Raw genomic sequence first — 24176 nt, 5'->3', positions numbered from 1 at the left:
TAATTACAGTGCTCTGGTTCTCCACAGAACTGCTATGTGTTTAGCCTGACCGCTGCCTCGGGAGTAACTTCAGCGATACGGCAGAGGAGGAATCATTTTTACTTGTTGTTTGCCTTTTTAGATTTAGGTTCTCTGCCCATGGTGGCCACAGCAGCTTTCCAGAAAACACTGGTGATTTCATTTTTTATTTCCTAGCACTCCTTTCTTCCTTTCCTTTTATAAGGTCAACTAAAATGACAAATTAAATTTTACAGTCCATAAAAGTGCAGCTTGTGAAGTTATGGGGCTGTAGTTATTTTGCCACAAGGGTGCGCTCAAAAACTCTGCTTTGCTTATTGCCCCTTTACCTCCCTCATCCCTGCATTTCTGCTCTTTTGTCACCTGTCCCTTATCACCCTCCCACTTCCACAGTGCCAGACTCTGCTAAGCTCGACCCCGCCCCTCCTCTTCCCCCCATCAACCCCAGCGCCATCCCATCTGTACCCCCAAGCAGTGGCAATGGCAAGTACACCCCATCTGGATGTCAACAGCAGACAGCACAGCAGCCCCAGACTCCGCTCCAGCAGCGCTACCCGCCCAGAGAGGTGCCCCCACGCTTCCGTCAGCAGGAGCACAAGCAGCTGTTGAAGAGGGGCCAGCCTCTGCCCTCCGGGACCCTGCTGCTCATCACCGCGGGACCTCCCACCGCTACAGAACCTGCAGCAGCAGTAGCCACAAACTCCTCACCGTCCTGCTCCTCCTCGACCACGACCAGTCCGCCTACAGGTCAGCCGAGACACTCTGTAGGCAAGTCAACATTTCTTACTCCTTTTTCTGAAAGGAGGAGGAAAATGACTTTGACTTTGACTAAATGAAATTTAAGTGAGAAAACTGCAGTAATTTCAGATATTAAGAGTTCTTAAGTGCTATATATGTTGCAGCGCTTGCTAGCAGCCCATTATAGCATCATAGATAGGAAATGATGCATAACCTGATGCTCTGTAACATGCCGGTACGCATTCAATATGTCACGGCACGTATATACACAACTTATAAATACACTACTAACACTACATTGCTAACATAAATACCACACACACAGCTAACAGCACAAGTTAAAGATTCTCTGTATGATTTTCCGTGATGTCAAAAGGCTTTGTGGTTCACAGAAGATTTGACATGCAGTTCACTATTGGTGACTCCTGTAATGCAGCATTGTAAAACCACCTGCTGACTTGTTCATTGTCAATCTTGGCCTGGTTTGGAAATAGAATTGGAGAAAAAGGAAAACACAGAGGATCTCTGTATTTGCGTGGGCAGTATTATCTTTTCCTGGGAGTCCGCCTGTTAGAGCAAACCGGGTTTAGTTTTGATATTGCCATTTGTGCGCCGAGGATCGTCCCTCCCCTCTTATGCTATTTGAATGCCGTCTCCTTGGTGATGAGATGTTTAGCCCTCTCTTTCTCTTCCTCCTCTCTGTCATCACACTTTGTTGAGCCTCACTGACCAGTCCCACAGTAGTTCCTGGTTTTGGAGGAGCCATGTAGAGCAAGCGAGTTGGCCGGGCGCCTCAGTGGGCCTGGCCTGGCACTGATCTAAAGACTGAAGTAGAAGGGAAGAAAGAAGGAAGGGGAGAATGGCCATGGCAGAGGTCCAGTAGTGTGGGCTGAAGTGACTCATGGCTTACGGTAAAAGCTGCTGCTTCTCTCCACCCCTCTCTGGAAGCCCCGATCTGCTCTGCTTTCTCTCCCTGAACGTCTTTATACTGATATAAAAACGGGGAAGGATAAGGGTCTGCGGGGAAGATTTTGTGTCGAGGATACCTCTGCAGATTCTATTCGCTGACTTGGAACATTCCAAGCAACGAGGAGATGTCCAAGGGGGGTTTGCACATGATGTTTCACTCCAGCTGTGTACAAGTTTTGTAATGTGTTTGCTCAACAAGTTGATCTGTCTAGTTTGTAAATGATGCAAAATGCATTTTAACCCACATTCTCCATTAGGCTGATTGTCTCAATGCTTCCATTTCATGATGTTAGGTAACAGTTAGAGCCCACTAGCTTCATTCATTCCCTCTCCTCTCTTGCATTATAATGGTGGGATACGTTTAAATTGTTAATCAAAATGAATTGTATAACCGGCTACAACATCCCATAATGTCTGGGATTGGCGACCCCTCACGGGACAAGCCGTAACTACAGTAGCAGTCTACCTGTAGCATGTAAATGTTGTCCTCACATGGCCATTAAGTTGCATTGAAGAGTTTATACAACCTGCAGGTAATATACCTGAGAAGCTCGACGGGGATTTGCCACGGCAGAAAACATCTTAAAGTAAACAGGCCTTGTGAATTGAAAGAAAAGTGCAGCTAATGTGCTAAGAGCTCATCTGGCGGAGAACAGAGAGTGTGTGTGTGTGTGTGCTTGCTCGACTTGGTGTGCTCTTCAAGTCTGCTGATGAAAAAAAGGAGCCTTGGGAATCCCCTCAAAGTAAACTGGGACATCTTGTGATGTGATTAAGCATCAGCTCTGTGTTAAGCACAAATGTTCAGCTCTCACTCACTCACTCTCACTGCTTCCCTTGTTCTCTCTGCCATGTTCATTGCTTTCTGACACGCGTGTTCTCTCTCTCTCTCCTCCATCTCTGCTGCGCCAACGCCACGGCTCCCCGGCCCCCAGGGCAGCGAGGATTAGTCAGGCTTGTACGTGCTGCATATACGTCTGTCTGTGTTCCGTTATTATAGCCTACTCCCGGTGTTGCCTTTTGCTTGGCGAGCAGTCCATAAGCCAGAGCTCTTTCATGTGTTGGAGGCATGAGAGAGAGAGAGCAGAGCTATTTTTAGACATGGTGGAGAAAGCCCTTGGCCCGGTTTATCCTTTAGAGGAGGAGAATGGGGGATACTATTGAAAGAAAATGTGGCAAGCAAGACGTCTGAGGTGTTGACTTTTTAAAAGACACCTTGAGATAATATAAATAAGGAAACACCCACCATTGGCAGAAAAGAAGGTGGCCATGGGACATTCTTTCATGTAAAACCGCAGGTGCTGTTTATCTCGGCATGAATTGTAAGGAAGCAATCAGCTCGCAAATCTATCTTTGCCACTTCCCAACTGGAGCAATAGCAAAAAGCAATCGAGCGTTGTGTGTGCTGGATCCACAGGAACCCTCCTGTTTTGATGCGTGACTGACGTCGGCTTGTTCTGCTACGTCATATTGCATCACACAAAGCATGCAGGCAGGAAATCTGATGTGCTTCTGTGAGGCTGCCTCGACCCTGATTTACTCTCAGACCCATAAACCTTCTCATTTGATTTTCTACATGACATTGAAACATATTGAAAAAAAGTTGCAACAGAAATAAAGTTTTGATATGGCCTCCAATAAAACGTAAAATATTTCAGGGAGTAAAAAAAAAAAAAACAGTTTATTGTTTATTTGCTAGCTAAAAGCAGGATGGGATAATCCTTCAAAAGGAAAATTATGTTTTGTTAAAAAAATAATGTTAGTGGCTATAAAACATCATTTATCTGATTCATTCAATGCAAAAGTAATGACCTTTAGTCGAAGCAACATTCATTTATAGATGATTGTAATTTCAAATGCATATGCCTTATTTGAAATTATATCAAAGAAATCATTTCTTTAATCGTGGTCATCCCACAAATGCAAATATAATTTGTATATAATTAATATTCCATAATGAAGAATCCACATATTCTATTCTCAATTAGTCGATTGCTTTGCAGTTACATTTCAGAAAGTTGTGAAATCTTATGTCCTTAATAAAACAGTAAAATGTTTGTGCATGCGATATGAACTTAATATTTGTAAGAAGTTCAGTTAGTATTTCTAAAACTTAAACTTAAACACACATTTGTGGGAGGGGTGTGTGTGTGTGTGTGTGTTTGTGTGTGTGTGTCTCATCAGCGATCTTGTTCATCTGGCTGGCACCATGCATTGTCAGCTGCGTATCATTTTGACTCTGTGCCCCTCGGGGACTTCATTAAACCGGGATCAGTCCAGCTGAGGCCCACACAGCCCTGCTAGATTACATCTACTTCCTGTCTCTCAACATTTATCTCTGTCCTTCATTTTCTGTCTTGTGTATTTTCATGTCTTCACCTGGATCTTTTATCCCCTCTGCTCTCTCTCTTTCTCTCTCACTTGTGAAAAGTGGAACTCTTGAAAGCAGGTTTTCCTGCTGCTCTGACTATTCAGGAAGTAGTGTGTATTTTGTGAGTGTATGCATACCCACAGTAGATGCAGTGGTCTGCACTGTGTGTATGTTAAACACACAAAGGAGCAAGTGGCGATGCAGTAGCATGCCATGACCTCACACTGGAGAGGCAAAGTGGGCCGAACCCAAGCCATAAAGAGCCTCTGTTCGCCACTAAACATTGACTTATTGTGTTGTTACGTTGGTGCCGGGATCATTTATAAACAGTGCCAGCCTTGATCGAGGGCATTGCTGCTCTTGGTTTCTTTCCTCCTCCCTGTACGCGTCCATTAGATCTCACGTATGCTTCCCGCTGTTGTCTCTGGACACTTTTTTCCCACGTCCAGTACAATGTTTGATACCAGATCGCCATTTGTGCAGTTGTGTTTAGAGATCCATGTAAGTTTCATGTCCTTGCACTGAGCCCAGGAAGGACCTCTGCTTTCTGTCCAAATGTGATTTTATTTTATTTATCATTGCATACCTGATAGGAATCATAAATTTAGACCCAAAAAAGGAGTTTTGGAAAAGTTGAATGGTTTCATGCATGTGTGAGATAATTGTCATTCTAGCGCGGGGGGTGTAGCAGGCCTTTGTGGGCTTTCTTTTGCTCTCTCTTGCATTCCACTGCAATTCAAGAGGCTGTTCTTTGTGGGCAGCAGCACTAATTGTAGATGGAGGGGTCTTGACTAAATATTTAGTGACACTTTTGAAAGGTTGAGAGATGTGAGGGTAGGGAGGGGGATGTTAGGAAAGCCCCCTTTTGCTTTGCTTTATTATGCCATGCGAGTGTGTAATAAAAGGCCAAGCCCCCGCCACACCAACACTGCCCTTTATTTCTCCAATGCTCCCATACCCTCCCCCCAACCAGCCTTCATTCAATCTTTTTTTTAGAGTGATAGAATATCCTCCGTCAGCATTGGAATAGAGCACGATATAAATAAAGCCAGAAGGAGGCAATAGATAGAAGAGGCAAGGAGAGACCCAGCCAAAACAGTGTTGTGGGAGGGACCGAGTATGAGGGGTGAGGAAGGAAAGGGGGGGTGGGGGGTGTAGTGTGTGTGTGTGTGTGTGTGTGTGTGTGTGTGTGTGTGTGTGTGAGGGGGAGGGGGGGTGTCTCATGCCGCGCAAGAGCTCTGCAACTTCTTGGCAGCATTTCAGATGCGAGCCTCAGAAGCTTGGCAAACCGAGCAGACATATTGAGACGAGGATGGTCGCTGCATCGCACAAAGCCTAGCTCTTTACAGGATGGTTGGGAGGCACCTCTCCACAGGTATTTCATCGCTGTGTTTCACAACTCTCCATTTCCTCCTCATTCCGACAGGTCTTTTTTTTTTTCCTGTCTTCACTGCCTCGCCTGTGTTGTTTTGGTGGATTGCGTACGCACACTGCGTGGATGAACACGCTCAGACATTAACGCTGCAATGCCGGTGCATTGTGACCGTGCAAGCGTTCCGTTCTTGTTTTCTGTGTCGCTGCGATAGAGACGTGTCTGGTATTGTAACGGCGGTCCTGGCGATATAGACTGTAGCTCAGAGCCTTTTTTTTTTGGCTGTAGTTCAGGACTGAGAAAATGGCGGTCCTGCATTTCTTAGGAGAGTGACGCCACAGAACGACAGCGCTTGTGTGTATCAGAAACACAGGGCTCATTTTTTCTCTCTGCCTTCTCTCTGATTGTTTAGCTGAGAGCATTGAAGTAAGCTAAAAACAACCCGGGTGGCGGTACACAAATGCTGTCTGTCACTTCCGTCGTGTAGCGGTGACGGCCAGACTTGGCATCATGCACGCGAAGGCACACGAGATTCTGCAGCAATGGGGTGACAGCAGGTTCATTTGTGCAGCAATCATGATCTGCGAGCTGAGCTTAGTACCAATATGACCCAATATGCACGCTGGAGCGCCAGAGATTTTACTCCAACTCTCTCCGCAGAGATCAAAAAGAAACAAGCCAGAGCTTTGTGTTTTCAGAGCAGTTGTGCAGACAGATGGAGACGGGCACTTTGATGATGAGATGATGATGCCGTTTGCTATTGCAGCGCATTTATGCTTCGTGTCAAACAGAGGTCATGACTGTGGCGGTTAGGAGGTCAGAAGTTAAAGTGCTTCATGGCCCCTGTCATTGATTACATCCTCAAATGTTCCAAAATCTCTGTCTCTCTCTTTTTTTAAAGCATTTAATTATTTGCAGTACAATGTTTTCTTTATTTTTATTACATGGCCCTTGAATCTGGTTCCTTTTTTATTTTTGTGTTAAACCTTTTGATTTAATATTTTTTACAGATGTAAATGTGTAAATCAATATATGCAGAGTGACTATTAGTCCTTACAGTCAGACATCGGTAGTTGCGAAAGCTCTTCATCCTACCTCGGAATTGAAATGGAGCGCATGGTCCTGTCTGAGTCATTGCATATTTGTGAACAGATCTATGAAACCTATGGGCAACCTTTGATATATATAGTAACCAAACAGGGTGCAGAGATGTTTTGGTTTTAGTTGCTATCGCATTAGTCCTTCTGTGTTTTAATGTTCAGTGTAGGTGGCATTTATTTTCATTAGATATCCTGTGAAGACGCTTGATGCATGAATACACGCCTTGCATGTTACCATGGTATCTCAGCTTCCCTTAGCAGATGTGAGTGTGATGATATACATAATTTATACCTTTCCTCTTTCACCCTATTTCACATACTCATGTCCTGCACTTTCATTTATTTATTTTTATACAGAACTGCCCCCACAGAGAGGCCAGGGAGCTCAGTATGATAATCCCCTCTGGGGGCAGCTACCAGCCAATAGGAGTGCCACAAGTCCTGCATCTTCTACCAACCTCAGTGGATGGGATCAACTGATCATTGACCAGAAGGACACAGAGGCTTGGCCTTCTATTACCCTCAGCCAGAGCCAGGCCCCTCCAAGAGGATGCCCGGCGGATACTGATCCTGGTCGCCTGACCAGCAGCAGTAGTACTACTAGTAGTTGCAGTGCAGTGAAAATGGCCACAGGGGCCAATAGCCAGACAGGCCACTTCCCTGCCAATCATCTTAGCAGCAAGGTCAACAGTGGGCCCAACCCTACCAATCATTCTGGAACCAGCATGCTTTCTAGCCAGGTTGCAGCTAATCGCAGCTGGGGCTCTGGGCCTGGACCTTCCCATTGCTCTTCTCATACTTCAGTGGGAAGTGAAGGGAAGAGTGACAGCCCCGTGGGAGGAGGAAACAGCAGGGGCTGGGGTTCTTCTTCAGCTTCCTCCTCCAACAACTTTAACTTGAACCTAAACCCTAATGCCAACCCTTCTGCCTGGCCCATGTTGGGGCATGATGGGGCTGGCACAGGAGGAGGCATCTCAGGGGGAGCCAACACCATTTCACCTCCTCAACCTTCACCCAACCTCTGTAATCCACCTGGCCCCCCACCAGCCCAGACCAGCACCTGTACCGGAGCCAACACTAATAGCAACTCCTCGGGGATTGGCAGCGCCTGGGGTGGCATAATGGATTCTGACACATTAGAGCCACACCACTCCCCGTCCACGAATGTGTCTTTCAGTTCAGAACCTCAGAACCTTAAAACTGATGGACCAAATCACACTAATAAGCAGGAACCCCTCAGCCCCATTCGCAGCTTGCCTGGATGGGGTAGTGCACCTGTAGGCTTGGGCTCTTTGGGCCAGCCTCCACCAGGGGGCCCGCAGGTCAATGGAGAAGATGGAAGCTCAGTATGGGGCAACAGTGGCGACTCAAAGGCAGCATTATCTAAGGAAGCCGCTGGCTGGGACTCTGGCTGGGGGCATGGTGGAGGAGGAGCAGGAAACTCTGGAGGCTGGAGTGACCAGTCTGGTGGGGGATGGGGGAAGCAGCACACTGAAGAGGCCCAGGGAGGCTGGGATACCCCCAGCTCTCCTCCCCAGGATCCTCAAGCTAGTCCTTGGGGCAGAGCTGTGAGCACAGCTGGTGCTAGTGAAGGGAGCAGTGACAGCATGGAAGGACATCCTGAAAAGAGAGACCACTCATCTAGAGATAATCCAGCTCCTCTGCTGCCCGCCCAGGACCTGGACCCCAGAGTGTTGTGTAACACTGGCTGGGGGCAGACCCCTGTTCGGCAGCACACCTCCTGGGACATGGACAATACTAAGCGCAAAAATGATGCAGGCGCTGACTCATGGGTTTCTGGTCCAACCACTCCAAGTGATGCCCAGGGTCCTTCCAACACTAATATGGGCCCCTCTCAGAGGACTGACACCGGGAACAAAAATGATGCTGCCGGTTCTCAGGCAGCTTCAGGCTGGGGTGGAAGCATAGGTGCTACAAACCAGTCTGGCACTAGTTGGGGAGAACCACCCAACAACATTAAACCACCAAGTGGCCCTGGTGGCTGGGGAAATTCCCCAGCAGGAGATCCTCCAACAACTATACCCAAGAATGGGGCACAGTCCTGGGGAGAGGAGAAGTCCGGTAGTTGGGATAATTCTCACATCAAAGCAACACCCCAGGGCTGGGGAGAAAAACCCAAAGCATCCCACAGCTGGGGCAATAGTGGAGGGAATAATAACCCAGGGGACTGGAGAGAACCTGAAGAGAGCAAAAAGAGTTCCACCAACCCTGGATGGGATGGAGAAGTAGGAGGCTGGAAGGAAAAACCACGAAGTTGGGGAATACCTTCATCAGGAGCTGGGGTATCTGGAGCAGGAGGAAATCCTGGCTGGGGAGAGGCAGTTTGTCAGCGTCCCAACGGACCCCCCCAAGGCTGGGGGGGAAAACCTCAGGATGGGACCAATGGTAGTAATAGTGGAGGAAGTATGGGCTCTTGGAGCGGCTCAGGCACAGTGAAGCAGGGTGGAGGCTGGGCCGGTAGTAAACAAGAGTCTTCAGGTGAACCTACAGGTTGGGAAGAACCCTCCCCACCTTCAATCCGACGTAAGATGGAGATAGATGATGGGACCTCAGCTTGGGGTGACCCCGGTACTTACAGCAAGGCAGTCAACCTGTGGGACAGAAACAATCCAGGCATGTCACAGGCTAAAGTCAGCACTGGAGGCAATAACCCCCCAGGCTCCAACAACAACCACCCTCCCACTCATAATCACCCCTATCATGGATCAACTGCACCTTTACAGAACCACACCCAAAATTCACAAAACCCAGGACCCAGCAGTGGGCCCATGGATCCTGTTGTCCAACACCAGTCTGTGCCATCTCACAACAGGGGTCCCCTCATAGCTCAAGGTAAGACATTGCCATGCTCTGGGTTTGTGATCTGTATAAGTAGCCCACACCTCTTTTCCTAGCCTGATTCCTTCTTTTTTTTTTTGTACATAGATAAATTATTAAATATTATGTTATATTATCTTGACTTGAGAGATAATTTTATATCCCATATTCAAAATGCAAATCAAAAGAAATACAATTACAATACTATTTTATTTCACTCTTGATTCACTGTTGAAAGTAAAGTTGTCAAACATGAAAGTTGGTTGTTGGATGGAGCTCAAGTCTGTTCATCCACTTACAGATAAAATCTTGACCTAGTTTGGCCTCTTTGGATTTACAGCCATTTCACTAAATGATTTAAGCAGTGCTAGCCATCTCTCAATGAGGCTCATCACAGTTCACAACACTTCTGTGCGGGTAACCCTGGCAACCCCACATGGGTACCCAAAGGAAGCACAAGAATGCTGTTTACAATGTGTCTCGTGACAATAGCAATGCTCCACAAACCGTTTGAGACAGATCGGAAGTGTGTGATTATGTGGGAGCCACCATCTGTCAGTCGTCGACGAGAGGAGGGAGGAGCAAGACTCTTGGAACTGAGCGGGGTCAGAAGCCCCCTGCTGTTCCTCACTTAATGCTGCATGCTGACTTCACATTGGATTTTGTTTCCCAGTAAAACACGGCGACTGTTCGGATTGCAGGCATAATAGCCTGTGAGCATAGCGGGTTAAGCAACATTGATATAATTATTTCGATCATGGAATAAAGAGAAATAACTAATATAAGAAAGCTATAAAAACATAAAAGTCATTACCATTGCTCTGTCCTATTACGGCATGTTTTAAATTGGTATGGCACCTCAGTCAATCCTACTAGAGGTTTTATGCATTTTAGAGCTGCATTTAGGACTTGACCACTCCCTGGGGATAGAGCTAAACTCAGCCTGGCAATGTCACAGGCCCAGAGACCAGCGCTGTGCCTTATGCCAGGAGGGACCAGGTTTTGCCAAATCTTAAATGGATATCTTCTCCTTCTGTCAGCCATTCTTAAGCCAAGCCCAGGTTTGTGTTGTTCTGCAGGAGGGGCACTTCACACTGTGAAACAGAAGGATTAACAGGCTGATGGTGTTCATTTAAAATTATTATTAGTCCTTTACTAATCACAGCAGAAATGCCTGAATCCCCATTGTGAGTGAAGGATAATGTATCGATGAACAATGAAGAGAAGTCTCTTCATTTCTGAGCTGGGATGACATGAAATAAGAGAAGATTGTTTTCCTAGAGTCTTAAATTCAGCAGGTTGCATTCAAGAGGTGATGAGCAAACATCATTGAACACAAAATCATGCTCTCACAAATCCAGAGCAATATGATGCATTGATTAATTCTTCACTATACGATTTGTTTAAAATGCTTGGTTGATTAAACCAACCAATAACAGAGCGCCATGAGGTTTTGTAGCCCTCCAAATATAATTATCCACCAAGTATTAAAGTGGTACTTTTGACTTTGTAGGGATTTGTTTTGTTTTTTTCTGTTTCCATTGAACTTCAGGCCAATAACTTGAGTGCGATTTGTGTCAGATCAGAATTTCCAAGGCAAAACTGAAAAACTATTTCTGCACATCTGTACATATCGCCCTATCGGTTTGTTTAGAGCATATTTCTTAAACATGTATTTATTTTTCAAAAGTGAAAACTGCACTTTTTCTTCGAAGACTAACAGTTTACTGGCAGAACTTCAATAGCTTCTTGCTTTAATGAAATACGTTCATGTTTGTTACTTTGGCTATTCATAACATTATAGTTAAATCAGAACAAATGTGGAAAACAACAATTATATATATATATATATATATAAAGGTAATATTATTTTTAGATGTTTGTATTTGTGCAGCCATTTATTTGTAATTACAGGCTCTTTTCCTTGTGTCCGTCAGGTTGGGGAGAGACACCTGGCTCCCACACAAAATCAGAAAGCACTTGGAGGGAACCTGCACCCTCTCCGGTCAGCAGGGACAATGGGACTTCTACCTGGGGTAAATCCACCGGGAGCTGTGGAGGCTGGGGTGACGGCAACCCAGACAGCTATAGCAGGGGGAACCCGGCCATGACATCTGCATCTTGCAAACCTGGTAAACACGTTAACCCAGTATAGTTTCACCAAACGTGTATATCTTTGATACAACGCAGGTGCACCAGTGTCGAAAAAGTAGTTCAGTAGTTCTCTGCTGATGAGCCAAATCAAGCTTTCTAATTTATGCAAGGAGAGTGAGGGCAGTTGACATATTACCCGGATATTCACGCTGACCTCTAGTGGCCATTTTATTTTCAAAAATGCTCCGATTACATTTCTGCAGTCATGTTTTCTATTCCTTCATTAAAGAAATGGTTTAACCTCATTTTGTTTATATTAAACTGAAGCTTGCGAGCAAGAGGACAAGCAGTCATTCTTTCATACAGACTCGATTAATTTAATTAAATCTCACACTGCTAGTTATAATTAATTTGTGTTTGCAATATGGATGGTTTAAGAAAATTCAATTTTCATGTGTGTGCATTTTTGAGGAGAGGCTTATAGCTTTATTTAATTACACAATGTCAATTTTTAGCATCACGGCATCTATTATGCCCTCAAACATAATTTGGATTGCATGCTCTCTTGTGATGAATTTTCTAGCCCCCAAACCTATGCAAGATGGATGGGGAGGTGGGGGCGAAGAGCTGAACCTGTCGGGGGGTCAGTGGGACGCTGAGGAGGGAGACATGTGGAACAGCGCTGCTTCCCAGGAGAGCAACTCCTCATGCAACTCATGGGGCAATGCATCTAAGAAAGTCCCACAGAAGGTGTGAAGCACGAGTAACTAACAAACTGGAACAAAAAATGAAGTCATGGTGCTAATGCTGATATTCTTTAGCTCTGCCAGGGGAAAGTCCCGGGGAAGCAAGAAGATGCCTGGATCATGAATCGTCTCGTCAAACAGCTGACAGACATGGGCTTCCCTGTGAGTTGACGTGACGCTACGCTGCTACCTATCGATTCCACAAGCTAACACTGTGTTTAGTTGAAATTAATGGGTTGTTGTTGTTTTTACATGAATGTTGTAACATGCTTTTGAGAATTTTCCCTCTCAAGATTGAAATATTTTAATTCTTAAACCTCATGTTCTAAAATTTAGAAGGCATTTGAAAAATCTTCTTGTTCTGGCATTTCTTGGTTTTCATTGTTATTTAGGATGATAAACGTGTTTACTACCAGTTTTGTTTAAGATATTTTTTGGGGGACTCTTGGTCCAACGTAAAAAGACATTTAGAAGCTTCTCTAGGATCATAAATTGTAATGGGTTGTTTTAACCCATTTTTTTGACACTTTGTAGTTCAAATATTTAATCGAGAAATTGTTGACAGTTCAATGAAAACTGGAAATGATCACTTGATTCAATTGTCTATTTACTGCACAGGTCAAACATACAGTATAATATGCATTGAGAGAATGTTGTTTCTAATTTAACATTTGTTTTCTAGACATTAATTTGCGTCTGCTCTGCTTTCTGGTCTGTTTCCAGAGGGATCCAGCTGAGGAGGCTCTGAAGAGCAACAACCTGAACCTGGATCAGGCCATGAGTGCCCTGCTGGAGAAGAAGACGGAGCTGGACAAGCGGGGGATGGGGATGACTGGCCACGACTACAACAACGGGCTCATCAACAAGCCCATGAGCTGCCCTCGGCCTCCGCTTCTTTCCAAAGACCCCTCTGCAGACCCTCGCTTGCCCTTCATGGATAAGGTGATTCATTCATTCATTCAATGTTCACATCGCACCAGTATGCTACTCGGCGCCACATGTGTTGTAGAAGTAATAATTAACTAGTGTGTTTTGAAAATGAGCTGAAAGAGAGGGAAATTTTACTTTAAAAAAAAATGTGAAAATCAAAAATGTATTGTTAAATAAATGTGCTTTTAGTTGTAAGACCTTTACACTCAAAGAGAATAAATGAATGGCAACTTCTTTCGGCTAGTCCCGTTAGCAAATCAACATTCTCCACTTCACCAAAAACGGCAATATTTGTGGACAGTGTATATATAGTTTAAGCAGGACACAATAAACGTGTACAGAAGCTTTGTCTTGTACTCATGACCTCACAAGACATACTGAGGACGTTCTTCTGTCCACTTTTGTTGCTTTCTTTGCTCCACTGCTCTCCTCGTTTAACCGGCGTCAAAGTAAAGTGCATACATACGTTGATGTTTCTGTTTATGTACCGGTATATAGAAGGAGCATAAATGGACCTTATAGCTCACGGTACTTAAATATGTACACCAAAGCCTATAAGGAAAGAGACGATTAAACATCCCCTTCTGCAGAGTGGAATGTTTGGTGGCGGTGGAGCAGCACAAGCTCGGGCCATGCAGCAGCCCCAGCCGCCTCCTCAGCCGCCATTGCCGCCTCTCAGTTCCTCTCAGCCAAGTCTACGTGCTCAAGTGCCTCAGTTTCTCTCCCCTCAGGTATACACACACACACACACGCACACACTGAACAAAACCTTGTTTCTCCCTCACTACTAAAACATCACCAGTAGTTTATCCTGTATCTGTTCAGGTCTCTTTTGACAGTGTGGATTTTGTGCGTTAATATTTTTCCCAGGTTCAAGCACAGCTCTTACAGTTTGCAGCAAAAAACATTGGTTTGAATCCTGCACTTTTAACCTCGCCAATAAACCCTCAACATATGACCCTTCTGAATCAACTTTACCAGCTGCAACTGGTGAGTGGTCAGCCTGCCTTTACTTCTCAGAGTAATGCGTTTTAACCCGGATGCACAGATATAGTGACATCTTTTGATGCCTGATCCACAGGCATACCAGCGTTTACAAATTCAGCAGCAGATGTTGCAAGCTCAACGCAATGTTTCCGGCCCCATTCGACAACAAGAGCAGCAAGTACGTTTACCGTCCTGACCTTTTAGTTCCTGATCTCTGATCATTGAAATTCTTGGATTTTGTTTTTTAAAGCGAGAATGATACTGCTTGTATAAAACTGAACTGAGAGTAACGTCTGTACACTCTGAATCCTAAATGTGTCCTTGCTGCGATGTCACCACAGGTCGCACGTACAATCAATAACATGCAGCAGCAGATCCAACAGCACCAGCGTCAGCTGGCCCAGGCTCTGCTAATGAAGCAGCAGCAGCAGCCGCCGCCGCCCTCCCACTCAGGCCTGCACCCTAGTGGGGCCAAATCCACCCTGGATTCATTTCCGGGCCACTCCCAGGCTCCATGCCTCCCGGACCTGCAGACCAAAGAGCCGCAGTCGTCCCCCAACGCCTACAGCCCCTACGCTCTCTGTGAGTGCCTTCTGATGGCGCATTAATAATCCCGCGCTGATCCTCGTGGTCTTGGGCTGTAACATGCGTCTCTCTCTCTCCTCAGCTGGGCTGAATCAAAGTATGAATGTAAACTGCATGGAGGTGGGAAGTATGTCACTGAAGGAGCCCCCCCAGCCTCAATCACGTCTGTCACAGTGGACGCATCCTCACTCCATCGAAAGCCTCTCTGGAAACTCCTCTCCTTTGGAGCCCATGCTGAGCAAGCATGGTGAGGAATGTAAATGAAATGTCGTGTGGACAATCACGGACTTTGGGGGTGGGGGGGTGGGGGTCCCACACATCAGCTCAATGCTGAATTACATTTTTCTCAGGTGCCAACATGGGCCCCCCTGGTAAGCCCCATCAGCTGGAGGACTCTTACAGCCCCTACAACCTGATATCCAGTTCAGAATCTCCTGCCAGCCCCCTGGTGGCCCCCGATAGCTGGGGCCAGGGCAAGAACAGCAGCGACAAGATGGCCAATGGGACCAATATCAACTGGCCTCCAGGTTAGAACTCTTAACATATTTGCCATTGATGGTTTGCCAGTTTCATTTTAGATTGTCAGTGGGTCATTTTAAATATTTTTGCTCTGGTGAGAATAAATCATTCGTTTTTAAATGGTTTCATTTTCAGAGTTCTGCCCCGGTGTGCCCTGGAAGGGTCTCCAGAATATCGACCCTGAGACCGACCCCAACGTGACCCCTGGCAGTGTTCCCAGTGGGCCTACCATTAACACCAACATCCAAGATGTCAATCGGTACCTGCTGCGGGACAGGAGTGGAGGTGAGCACAGGACCAGAGCAATGGCTGAGCTGCTGTTGTTGTTTAGAAGCAGCCAGAGCGATGAAACGCACTGAATACAAGCTCAACTTGAAAAGCTCTAAAGTTGTCGCCATCCTGCTGCCACCAGAGACTCTGCTTTTTATTCTTTTTTCTCGTTTTCATTTCCCTACTGCCTCTGCTGTCACCGTGCACCAGTTTAGCGCCTTCAGTGCTTACTGGGCTTACTACCATCTTTGCTCCATTTCCTCTCTCCTCTCCTCTTTCCTTATTTTTTCGTGTCTGTCTGTTTTTTGTGTTGACCTCATCGGCTTAGGTTCCTCTCCCACTTCATCTCAGAACGAGGCTCTGCCTCCCTCCACAGATTGGCCAGTCAGTGCCTACACTAGCTCGTTCAGTATGTCGTCCCCGGAGACAGACGATGCAGGTACATGGTTTATCGATAACGATGCCCCCCCCCCCCCCTCCCCCCTACATTGCAGTGTCTGAGTTACTGCAAATCAACATGATCCTCTCCCTCCTGTAACAAACACAGCCTCAACCACTCACTAGAGAACCACGTCTTTCGTTTTTAAAGTTATTCCTGATTAAATTTGACCCTAACCCAACCCTCCCCCCGCTCTCTACTCAGCCTCTCATACAGAGCATATTTCCTCTGTGGTGTTAGCATATCAAGTGTATGTCCATCCTCTTTGTTGTTTGCATGGCTTGTGCGTTCTTTCCTTTCCTCTCCTGTGGTGTTGTGGTCACGGACCTACAGGTGAACGTTTCCTTTTCCCGTGCAGGTAAACTGTCCGAGATGAAATCTACTTGGTCTCCGGGCCCAATTTCCCACAGCCAGGCCTCTCTTTCCCACGAGCTGTGGAAGGTTCCCCAGGGCCCACGGAGCTCCAACGCTGCTCCGTCCCGCCCGCCTCCTGGCCTAACCAACCCCAAGCCTTCCTCAACCTGGGGGGGGAACTCACTCGGTCTGGCCCAAGGCTGGAGCAGCTCCTACACCACAGGTGGAGTAGAATATTGCAGGGTCTAAATGAACTCCATCGTTACTTTTCACAGAGAAAGTAGGCTTAGCAGCGACTCGCAAAAGTCTCTCAACCGCTGTCAGCTGACGCCGGTTGATTGTTTTTTTCAGCAGGTACCACGTGGAGCACCGACAGCTCCACCAGGACCAGCAGCTGGTTGGTCCTGAGGAACCTCACTCCACAGGTAAGAATTTACAATCAGCCGTCCTCTCTTCGCCTCTCCCTGAGAGGACCTGTCCAATCACGGCTCTCCGTGCGCGTGTTTGGGTTCCAGATCGACGGTTCGACTCTGCGTACGCTGTGCATGCAGCACGGGCCCCTCATCACGTTCCACCTCAACCTGACGCAGGGGAACGCTGTGGTGCGCTACAGCTCCAAGGACGAAGCTGCCAAGGCGCAGAAGTCCCTGCACATGTGCGTCTCCCAGCGACCCGCTTCAAACAGTTGCCGTTGAGTTCTCGGCGTGCTACTCGTTCACCGTTCTCCTGCTGTCCCCGTCTAGGTGCGTGCTGGGGAACACCACCATCCTGGCAGAATTTGCTGGGGAAGAGGAAGTGAACCGCTTCTTTGCACAGGGCCAGTTGCTCGGCGGGACGACCAGCTGGCAGGCCGCTCCAGGCACCAATCATACGAGAATGGGCGGGGCTGGCTCCGGAGCCTCGCATCCCATTGGTCACTCACCCCACTGGAACAACAACAACAACAGTAGCAGCGGCCTGGGCGCTAAGACGAGCGGGGAGTTGCTGTGGGGTGGCGTGCAGCAGTATTCCAGCCTGTGGGGACCCCCGAATGCGGAGGAGGGACGGGTTATGGGGAGCCCCACCCCAATCAATACGCTGCTGCCTGGGGACCTGCTGAGTGGGGAGTCCATGTAGGAAGGAAAGGCCCCAGGCTCCGACACACACACACACACACACCAACAGAAGCAAAAAAAACCTTGCAAATCATTGTGGAGATAATCAGTGTGGGTATTACCTGAAAGGGAGACGCGAGAGGAGGACGGGGAGGCGTCCTCGCTCTCGCCAGCCTCTTCTTCTCCTTCATTGTTTTCATTTCAGTCGGTTCTTTTGTGAATCTTGGGCAAGATATTTTTTTGTTCAGTGTTCAACTCTTGCTTTCGGAGACACCTTTCTTTCGACAAAGACTTTTTTACAGAAATTAACTTTCGAGAACTTGCTGCGTGAAAGGACACATGTCCTTTCATCGAACGGACACGACCACAAGCTGCCATCTTAAGAGTTGCTTAATCTCGCTCGGCCTTTTTGGGGCAATCATTCTGTCACCTCAGCGATCCGTGATGAGGCATCATTCCCAAAGTAAAGAAGTCTTCAATCAGAGTGCTCCTTGAAACTTTCAGCTGATCCAGACTCGACGTTTGTTTCTCTCAGCACTAATATTAGCCTTAACCTCTTTCCTGCCCTCCTATCCTCTCACTGTACTTGGTGAAGAAGCATACGGACACTTGCACATCCTTATTTCTGAGCCAGTGAAAACCTGAGTGGAGTGTACATGCTGCTGCAGCTTAACATTAGGCAACCACAGCTTCATTGCATTTTGCAGGCAGATCGAGTTCCCCACGCAACGCTCAAAGGGAACGACGCAACTCTTTTCACCGTCTTCAAGCCGTTTTTTTTTGTCGCTGTGGTTTTAGTTTCTTCTTTCATTTTTCTTCCAAAACCGTTGCAAGCAGCAAAGCTGGTGTGTCTGTCAATCTTACCTGGTGGATGGGGGGGGGGGGGGGGCATTTTGGGATTGTCACATGTGCAGTTATGGACGCGACGGATGGCAACATGAACCACTGCTATTACTATGGAATACTTCAATGCACCTCAACTGGAACTTCAGCGGGGAAACTCGTAGTTTGGTCTCCGTGTCGGACCCTCTCACTGGCGTTGTGGGGAAACCTCAAGTCATAAAGGTTCCCCGCCCCTGTGGAGTCGGTGACCCCCCCCCCCCCCCCAAAACCCCTCCACCTGCAAAAACACAATTTCATGTAACGTGCAATATAAGCCGCAGACTCTACCGTCCAAGCACCCTCTCATGTCCTATAAGGAATGACTGAACTGCAAATGCTCTACCTGCCCTTTCAGACCCCCCCCCCCCCCCCCCCCCCAAAAAAAAGAGTGTGTTAGCTCAGGAGAGTAGCAAGACGGTCGTCAATGACCTTCTATTCAAGAGACAAGGACATACACACAAAGCACTTCTTCAGCCGATCTACTCTCCACATGTATGCCAGTGACCAGTTTGGGGGAGGAGGAGCGACGTGTGTGTGTGTGTGTGTGTGTGTGTGTATGCGTGCGTATGTGTGTGCACTTGGAGAGAAGGCATCAAACCAAAATTGAGAGGAGCCTGTTTCCCTTTTTTTTTATTTTATTTTTTACCCAGAAGAGTCCAGATAATCTTTTTTTTTTTTTGTACAAATTTGTGTATGTAAAAAAACGAAAAACAAAAGTATGATGCAAAGATTTGTGAATAGGTGGTCTGTCCATAGCACTTAGAAAGAGCGTCGCTGCTCATTATACCCTTAAAGCCAACAAATAGAAGAGAGGAGAAGCAACACTGGCAAATAAAAACTGTAAAAAAAAAAGGACAAAAAAAGCAATCTGCTCAGTGGCTTCTCTAAATACTTATTTTTCAACTTAAAATGGATGTGAAGATGTTTTTGGGGTTTTTTGTTTTGTTTTCCTACTCCTTCCTTCAAGTCGGTGGGACCAGGAAGGATGTCAAACATGGTAGCAAAATGAAGGGAAAGACAAAGAAAGGACGGACGGACGGACTCTGATGAGGGGTGCAGCAGGGAACGCACTTGTCCTCTCCCTCTTCATCAAAGTCAATATCACTGTTACATTGCATACTCTGAAATCTTCAGCCTTGGTGTCTGGAAACACTCGACGTGTTTCTGTTCTACTGGGTCCAACAAGAAGGATCGCCATCTTTTTGGTCCGTTTTTTTTTTTTTTTACATCGTCTTTTTATTGGAGATCCTGCCAGCCTGTGTGATCGTGTGGCCACCGAGTGCCTGACTGCTGCAGGGCGCAGTGCTCTGCAGCAGCCTTTGCCCCCACCCTCTCGCTTGCTCAATGCTTCCCAGTGGACACCCCCCCAACCAGCCTTCAGACCAAGAGCAGCTCTTTCAGAACTGGCCCACCTGAATTAAATTTACTACTAACTGCTGCACCAGTCTGCCGTCAGCAGCCTCTAAATGCTCTCTGTTTTTCTGTGGTTTCACTTATGCCAGTGTGCATTTTTTATTATTTTTATTGTCATAAGGTTTGATGATATAGTTGCTCCTCATTGATGACGCACATAATGATTGTTTTCCGGATGCTCTTTATGCAGTGTTCTCTCCTGCCCCTCCCTTTGCCTCAGAGGAAGGAGGAGCGTGGTTTGGAGGTACGCCGCAGCAGGGCCGTGTGAAGTGCCGCAGATCTCCGTAGAAAAGGCCGACGGAGGAGCTCTTTGTGTGTGGCGAGTCAGACAGGGAGTCCAGTCAAGGGGGGGAGGGGGGGGCACATCCTGTGGCGTTGATGGGCCTCACTCACGCTGGTGCTTTATGTTGAACTCTGGGAGCACTCGGTTACACGTAGAACCACCTCAACTGACGGCAGCCTTCCATTTCTATGCAAAGACGAGGATGTTTTCATACAGCCATCTCGGAAATCAGACATCTCCACTTACCCGTCAGACCAGGCAGCTTCTCTCGGGGACTCCCCCCCCCCCCCCCCCCCCCGCATTAAATAAAAGAGCTGTGAACGAGATGACACTAAATGACCTGCTGGAGGCACTAATGGTTGGCGGGCTCGTGCCAACGGATCTACAAATATCTTCTTCCAATTTGCCATATCCTAGATTATCGTTAGCGTGTCGAGGCTTTCTTTTATTGCTGCAGGGGGGCATCAGCGCCAGCTGTTAGGAGGCTTGGGGGGGGGGGGGGGGGGGGAGAAGGGCAGGACAGATAAATGGTTCTGGTCTTTCACCAACAGGGGACTGGGAATAAAGCTGATAAACGGACTGTCTGAGGAGGAATGGGGGAAGGGGGGGGGGGGGTCCCTGTATGCGTCTGTTCTCACTGTTTATGGGTCACATCGGGTCTTTAAAAACCAAAAACATCTTTTTTATTATTATAAATCATTGTTTCAGCACGGTTTTGCAGAAACAACAACAAAAGGAAACGTGCTCCAGCTGTGCACGGCTGGGTTCTGTCTCTCTTCAAGCTGCTGTCTTCTCACCACGTCCGTGCTCGTTCCCCGGGCCACATGTGAGGGGGGGGGGGGTTCCAAGTAGTTCCCTGAACCTCCAGCCGGAAGGTCGCGCCAGCCTATATCTAAAACCGATCATGTCTGCACATATGGCTTCGGGGGGGGGGGGGGGGGTCAGGGTCTAAACAGGGACCCCTCCCGTGTATCAGCAGGAACAGGGACGCGCTTTGGTACCGAGTCTTAAAACTTTGAGGATTCGCCCTCTTCCAGAGTCGCTGTAGACTCGCGTCATTCTAAACAATCACTATTGCCTGTGTCGTCTGTTTGTTCCTGAAAACCTGCATAACTCCACACTGGACTTGAATCAAGGAACTGGCGCTGGTGTGGGGGGGTCGACTCTCAGATGGGCCCTGGATTTCCTGGTGCAGCACCAGCACTGAGAGCCCCCTCCCTCAGCCCTCACCTCCACTCTGACCTTCCTGTCTAGTGATGGAACTCTGACGCTCACTTTTTTTTATTATTATTATGATTGTTATTATTTTAGTCACACTGACTGAAGGCAACTGGAGTTTGAGCTAAATATGCTTCTCAATCATATAACTGACGGGCGGGGGGGTGGGGGGGGGGGGGGGGCAGAGGCAACAAAAGGAGCTGAATTAGCAAACGTCTTTGAATGAACACAGTCCTGGGTTGAATATGCACATGCTAGTTCATATACAGTATACAACAAAGAGTACTTAACAAGTGTGTGTGTGTGTGTGTGTGTGTGTGTGTGTGTGTGGCTAGATCTCTGTTCCCCTGACCCCCCTTCAGCCCCCACCCTGTGTATCCTCCTCCACATTATATTACCCAGAAGACAAGATCATGAACATATCAGAGTAATACAAAATAATGAAAACAAATACTTGAAATCAAAAAGAAGCGCCAATAATGTAATGTGAACACTTTTTGTAGTTTTGTTTTTATTTTATTTTTTTATCGGTCTCATTCATACACTTAAGAGATTTTTGATAGCGTTGATTCAGAGTGAATAAAATTTGAAATACGAGTGTTGTTGAAAACAAAGATCGATATAAAGGCAATTTTGCATCTGTTGTATTTGAGTGTTTGCACAAGGCTGCTTGTACTGTACGTCGCGTGAATGTTAGGTGTGTGTGTGTGTGTGTGTGTGTGTGTGTGTGTGCGTGTGAAAAACGGTGCGAGAGCTCGTGATTACAGCGGAGGAATTTCCGCCTCGTGATTCTTTTCAATTCAGTATACTTTTGTTTGTTTTTATTTTTTTTTGCTTGTCAAAAATATATTCTGATGGTAATTGTTACTAGCCTCTAGCGTTGCACTGAGTGTCGGCCTCACCCCTCATCCAGCTAAATGAACAACATTATACAAGTACTGAGGGGAGACGGGGACAGTTCATGTGTAAATGTTTACTCAAGGACTAAAATAAGTGTGTTTTTAAAAATGTCATGTTTATCTACCTTAGTGGCTTTCATTGTGGAATAATCCAACAAAGTATGGATCATAATTGAGTATTGCACCATTTTTCAGACTGTAAGCCTAAGAAAAAGAAAGAAAACTGAAAAAAAATCACATAAGTATACAAAGAAAAGATAAAAAAAAAAAAAAAAAAGTATTTTGCAGACCTGTGGCCATAGATTGAGGTTGAAGGTGTTCAGCTCTCCAAATCTGAGCGACGGCGAGAGTGAAGGACAAGACATCAGACTGAGCCTTGGCGTCGAGGGCTCATTTCAGAGGTGCCTACCTTTTTGGGTTGTTAGCTTTGGTTCTGATTTCACTTGCGTTCTGTTCATTCATGTCATTTGTTTCCCTGCAAGGCCACTGACAGTTTACAAACACCTCGGTTTTTTTTTTTTGGTTTCATTTTTTTGGAGTTCAGAAAAAAGAAAATCAGCGACACAATTCAAGAAGAATTAAATGATGGGAATGTTGGTAAATGAAAATAAAAGGACAAATGCTTCCATTTAAAATAAAAGAACACTTCACAGAATGAAGATTTATTGTGCTACTTAAAGAACTCTGGGATCGAACAGTGTTGACTCGTTCAGTTTAACCTTCTTTGTTCTGTGTTAATGTTGATTTCATGGACTATCTGAAGCCTGTATGTTTTATGTTGATTATATATATTTTCCTTTATATAAAAAAAGAAAATAAAAAAAGACATAATTGCTCACTATCTTGCACACACACAAAAAAGTGGATCTTGTCTCAGGAAGGCCAGGGTTCCAGAGTACCGACTCCACGCCATTTTAATGTAAATTTTTATGAGTGTAAAAAGAAAAAAGGATGATTTAAAAGAAACAATTCTAAGCACTGAAAGTTATGGATTTCAGAAGAAGAGCAAATACCTTTGTTTCTAAATCTGTAGCAGTTACATAATAACCAAATAATGGACTTTAAATGAAAATGGAGTGCGTTATATATAAATCTATATATTAAAATTGCTTTACATTTAAAAAAAAAGGTCAAAGATTTTGATTGTTTAAAAAAAAAAAGATGGTGAATAATAACATGCAAAATGCTGTATGTTTGAGTCTCTGTTGTGTTTTTTTAATGAGGTCCCGTCCTGACTGAATCAGGAACATTGTGCATTACTCTTTCCTTCCTCTCTCTCTCTCTCTCTCTCTCTCTCTCTCTCTCATTCTCCCACAGCGGGTATTACTAATAGATAAATCAGACTTTTGTGGAACGTTTTTCACATTTTGGAGGATGTTTGTAAAATATGAGCTGGTTGTTAAGGATCATGAAACTATGCACAAGTGTTTGGGGGGAGGGTATGGCCTACTTCTACGTGGCTGATCTATTGCAGGGGCTTTTGGGATTCGATTTGTTTGTTTTTTAAAGCGGTGGAGAGGCGATGGGTGTCGAAGCCTCCAGCTTCCTTCCCCTGGTTTAGATTGAGCTAGTGTTACATCGCCATGCTGTGTATTCCTTAAACCAATGAGCGTCTCACTCTTTAGCACTGTGGGATTCTAGCCTGTCACCCTCGAGGGGGGGGTTTTCTCAGTTGTTGCGGTTTTCTTGGGGGGGGGGTATGGATTAGGGCTGCTTTTTTTTTTTTTTGCTTTTTATTTTAAAATATTAAGTAAAAATGTCTGTACTGAGATTTAATGAAAAGTCAGTGGCTTGTAATGTTTTTTTTTCTCTCTGTATATCTCTTTCTCCTCATAGAATGTGATTGTTAAATGACATGCACCGAAACAAATGTTTTCATGAACTATGGAGCTTCTTTCAAATATTAATAAAATAGCTTTTTTTTTCTTGGCTGTTGACAATTTGGTTCTTGTGTTCGTCTCTGCCTTTTGTTCCGAACTCTGATCTTCTTCGTTTCCCGGAAGAGTCGCCGCCTCTCGCTTTCACGCAGCAGCTTGTGTTGCTTCCTGTTCGTTTGCTGC

General features: G+C 46.1%; 1 protein-coding gene across 1 annotated transcript in view; it reads left to right on the top strand.

Annotated features, from left to right (window-relative positions):
• The window catches only part of tnrc6c1 (trinucleotide repeat containing adaptor 6C1), a 28122-nt gene extending 10679 nt beyond the window's left edge, over nucleotides 1-17443 (top strand). The window contains exons 4-21 of the mRNA XM_068749532.1: nucleotides 412-765; nucleotides 6923-9418; nucleotides 11341-11535; nucleotides 12081-12247; nucleotides 12328-12405; nucleotides 12967-13185; nucleotides 13764-13904; nucleotides 14044-14163; nucleotides 14255-14338; nucleotides 14502-14742; nucleotides 14828-14992; nucleotides 15096-15272; nucleotides 15400-15549; nucleotides 15863-15973; nucleotides 16332-16550; nucleotides 16679-16752; nucleotides 16843-16982; nucleotides 17071-17443. Coding sequence (XP_068605633.1) covers nucleotides 412-765; nucleotides 6923-9418; nucleotides 11341-11535; nucleotides 12081-12247; nucleotides 12328-12405; nucleotides 12967-13185; nucleotides 13764-13904; nucleotides 14044-14163; nucleotides 14255-14338; nucleotides 14502-14742; nucleotides 14828-14992; nucleotides 15096-15272; nucleotides 15400-15549; nucleotides 15863-15973; nucleotides 16332-16550; nucleotides 16679-16752; nucleotides 16843-16982; nucleotides 17071-17443 — 5504 coding nt within the window. The remainder of the gene's footprint in view (nucleotides 1-411; nucleotides 766-6922; nucleotides 9419-11340; nucleotides 11536-12080; nucleotides 12248-12327; nucleotides 12406-12966; nucleotides 13186-13763; nucleotides 13905-14043; nucleotides 14164-14254; nucleotides 14339-14501; nucleotides 14743-14827; nucleotides 14993-15095; nucleotides 15273-15399; nucleotides 15550-15862; nucleotides 15974-16331; nucleotides 16551-16678; nucleotides 16753-16842; nucleotides 16983-17070) is intronic.
• Nucleotides 17444-24176: the final 6733 nt, after the last annotated feature.

This window comes from Brachionichthys hirsutus, chromosome 16, assembly GCF_040956055.1.
Source record: "Brachionichthys hirsutus isolate HB-005 chromosome 16, CSIRO-AGI_Bhir_v1, whole genome shotgun sequence".
Taxonomy (NCBI): domain Eukaryota; kingdom Metazoa; phylum Chordata; class Actinopteri; order Lophiiformes; family Brachionichthyidae; genus Brachionichthys; species Brachionichthys hirsutus.
Note: the sequence above shows the minus strand (reverse complement) of the source record. Positions and strands in the feature narration are given on the sequence as shown.